General features: G+C 39.4%; 1 protein-coding gene across 1 annotated transcript; it reads left to right on the top strand.

Moving 5' to 3' along the window:
• Positions 1–210: 210 nt before the first annotated feature.
• Positions 211–1,784, top strand: LOC109238349. Its single transcript, XM_019404785.1, has one exon. It carries the CDS (start codon positions 558–560, stop codon positions 1,500–1,502), a length of 945 nt encoding a protein of 314 aa, XP_019260330.1. The 5' UTR covers positions 211–557; the 3' UTR covers positions 1,503–1,784.
• The last annotated feature ends 1,474 nt before the right edge of the window (positions 1,785–3,258 follow it).

Below are 3,258 nucleotides of genomic sequence, written 5' to 3'. Positions count from 1 at the left end.
CTAAAAAATGAATTTCTTAATCTATGTGAAAATATCCAAAAAAGTACTTATTTTGGACCGGAGCGAGTAATATTTTTCTTTTAAGTAGTGGCAATCTAGGATTACTTTAGCGTTCCTGGATCAATATTCATTAAATTAACAACGGGATTCTGTAGATTTGTGTTTAAATAATAGTGCCCTCATCCTCGTGTCACACTATCTCTCTTTAATTTGAACCTATAAGAATAAAGAAAAAGATAAAAAGCTCTCATTTTCTTACACATAAAAGCTTACACCCTCTTCACCCCCAATCTTCTGTCCACTCTTCTCTCTCCTCTTATTTTCTCTCTCTCTCTCTCTAAAAGGAAAAGTAAGAAGAAGACAAACCCAGTCTCAGATCTTTCCATTCTCCAACCCAGAAAAGGCTATAACAACAACAACCACACGCTCCACAAATGTTGCTCCTTCGTTCTTCTATTTCCCTTTTTTCTTTTTAAATTTCATACAAATTCAAGTGTATATATATATTATTGGATTTTTGCAAGAGCATTTTTTTGTTTTGTTTTTGATTTGGGTAAATGAGGTGTAAAAAGCACCTTTCGGACCTGAGTAGCAGCGTCGGAGTTTGCGCTTCCTGCCTCCGTGAACGGCTCTTTGCGCTTCTTGCCGCACAGGCCCAGGCCCAAGCCCAAGGTCAGGCCCGAGCTCACGTGCAGCAGCAGCTGTTTCACGAGGATCATCGGAAATCTGATAGCAATCCTCCGCCGCTGGTGTTTCCGCGGTCTGTTTCCCCGTATATTTCTCGCCGGAAATCTGATACGACGCCGTGGCAATTCCAGCACAATTCACTTCCCTCTATTCCAGATCAAAGATTTTACAGTACTCCACAAGTGGGTCCCAACGGTACGGTAATTGCTGCTGGCCATGGGCCTTATAAGAAGAAAGGTTATTTTAGATTTTTCTCGGGTCTGTTTAGATCCAGGACGGAGAAACTAGATTCGGATCCTAGGGTTTCGAATTTCGGCGATGCTTACCAGGCGTCGTCTTCTTCACCGTCGTGGTTCACGACGATTCTCTCCGGTCGTCGGAAAAAGCAGTCGCGCACGTTTTCTGTAGAAGAATCGACGATCGGAGGTCATCGGAGGACGTGTCGTAATCGCGATCGAGGAATGTCTCCGGCTCGATATTCGGACAATGAGGAAGACGAACATTGTAACGGCGGATCGAGCGGGTACTCGTCGGAGTCGTCGAAACAGACTCCGAGGAGAACACCGGCAGCTCAACATGGCCGGCGAGGTAAATCGAGTCATAATCGGAACCTCACCGGGATGGCGTTTTGCTTGAGTCCTTTAGTGCGTGCGAGCCCAAGCAGAAATTGGAATCAGAAGGGAATGCCGCCGGAAATGATATTCTCCGGCGAGATAAGAGTACCAGCAAAGCCTCAGCTTTCCACAGCGATGTCCTTTTGCAAGAACAGATCGAGGAAGCTTGCCGATTTCGGAAGGTTCAATCCCAACCATTGATTTCAGTGAACGTTGACATTTGACCAATTTGACGATCACGACTTCTACGGCTGTGATCATATAAAAATGGAAGTACGGTTTTGCCCTTGTTTGTTTTAGTTTTTTTTCTTCTCATCAGTATTCTCTGTACAATTCCACTACATACAAGAAAAAAATAATCAAAATATTTTATCTAGATATCTTTTCCATTGTGTAACTTGTTTTCCCGACATTTGACTAGAATGGATTATCCGAATTACCCGACCCATTTACTCACATTGTCAAAGAACAAAACTTAGTGGATTGGGTGTGGTTGAGTAACATGGTGGATGATGCTCCCCATTTTGATTTCAGCGTTAGGTAGGCTACAAGATTATTTGTTTTTGATGAGTGAACAGTGCAAAACCATGTGTAAAATTATGGGCTATATATAGTTGCCTTTGTTTTAATAAAAAGATTGATATAATTTATCTTATTTTTGCTATAAAATATTAAATTGATGCGAGACATTGATATTTAAAACTTATATATGCGACTATGACTTGCTTGGGTGATGCGTAGATGTTTTATATGGGTACGTTTTATTTTTGTTTAAATATTTCTTTTCATTTAATTGGCTAGTAGAATATCATCTAGTTGCCCAAAAAAATGTAAACTTCTTGTCTTTACATTTTGTTAAAGAGGGGAAGGAAGAAGGTGGCAAAGAGAGTCGGATCCAAGGGAATATGATAAAGAAAAGGGGAAATGTGAGGGGACCCTCAAAATTTAAGGTGGTGGGTGGGTGCCAAAAACATATGTATGTACAGCATATACATATAAAGAGATACGTAGTACACATGAGTGAGTAAATGTATACCCACAAAACAAAAGTTGCCATTAAAAATATATTGAAATAATTAGTTAGTGCTAGTATTGAATAAATGAAAAGAGTAATGTACACTAACATTAATAAGGTTGCTAGAGGGTCCCGTCAGAGAGAGCAGCAAATGTATTTAATGTTTGACTCTGACTTCACAGTTGCTGGTGGGCTTACTCCTTTACTCCACTATACCTACAAATTAATACTGTATGTACTATTGGAGCTAAGACACTTATCTCAAAATTTTGCTGTTACCAATAAGTTGATAAAAAAACAAGTTAGTGAAGAATTTAAGTCAGCATGTAAATTATCTTTGTAATTATTTTGTTCTTTACAAGTAGATTCGAGTCTTCGTGTGCACCAAGCAAGCCATTAAGGTGCGGTCCTCCTCGAATCCTGCGTGGATGTGCACCAAGAATACGAAAAACTTTTCTTTAGCAGTGGGTGCATCTGCGTCGTATTCATTATACATCTACCTGAGATGTGCTAAAGGTGTATGTCGAACAACATAATCGACCAGTTGCTGCAATAATTCCCATAAGTAGCTTGATACAAATTGTTCTATATTGCATTACACTAAATTAGGCTACAACACCAGAAAACAAATTTAAAAATAACTTTGTTAAAAAACCTTATTTGATGAAATTCAATACGGCTGAGATAAAGCTTCATTATGGCTATGGAGAGAACGGTTAGACAAAGGTAAAAGAAAAAGGAGGTACTTCTGGTCCAGGTTGGTGGCAGTATCTTCTTTTGGATATCTAATAGTTCCGCCTTTGCCACTTTTTCTAAATAGTAGGAGTACTGTACAATTGTTATAACTGCAATTTGAGTACGGGCAGAGGTGTTTAGGTACCGACAGTTGAGATCTGGTTGTGTTTTTTCCTCGGTTCTTTTTAATATTCATAAATCACTATA

This window comes from Nicotiana attenuata, unplaced genomic scaffold (genome assembly GCF_001879085.1).
Source record: "Nicotiana attenuata strain UT unplaced genomic scaffold, NIATTr2, whole genome shotgun sequence".
NCBI classification, from domain to species: Eukaryota; Viridiplantae; Streptophyta; class Magnoliopsida; order Solanales; family Solanaceae; genus Nicotiana; species Nicotiana attenuata.
Note: the sequence above shows the minus strand (reverse complement) of the source record. Positions and strands in the feature narration are given on the sequence as shown.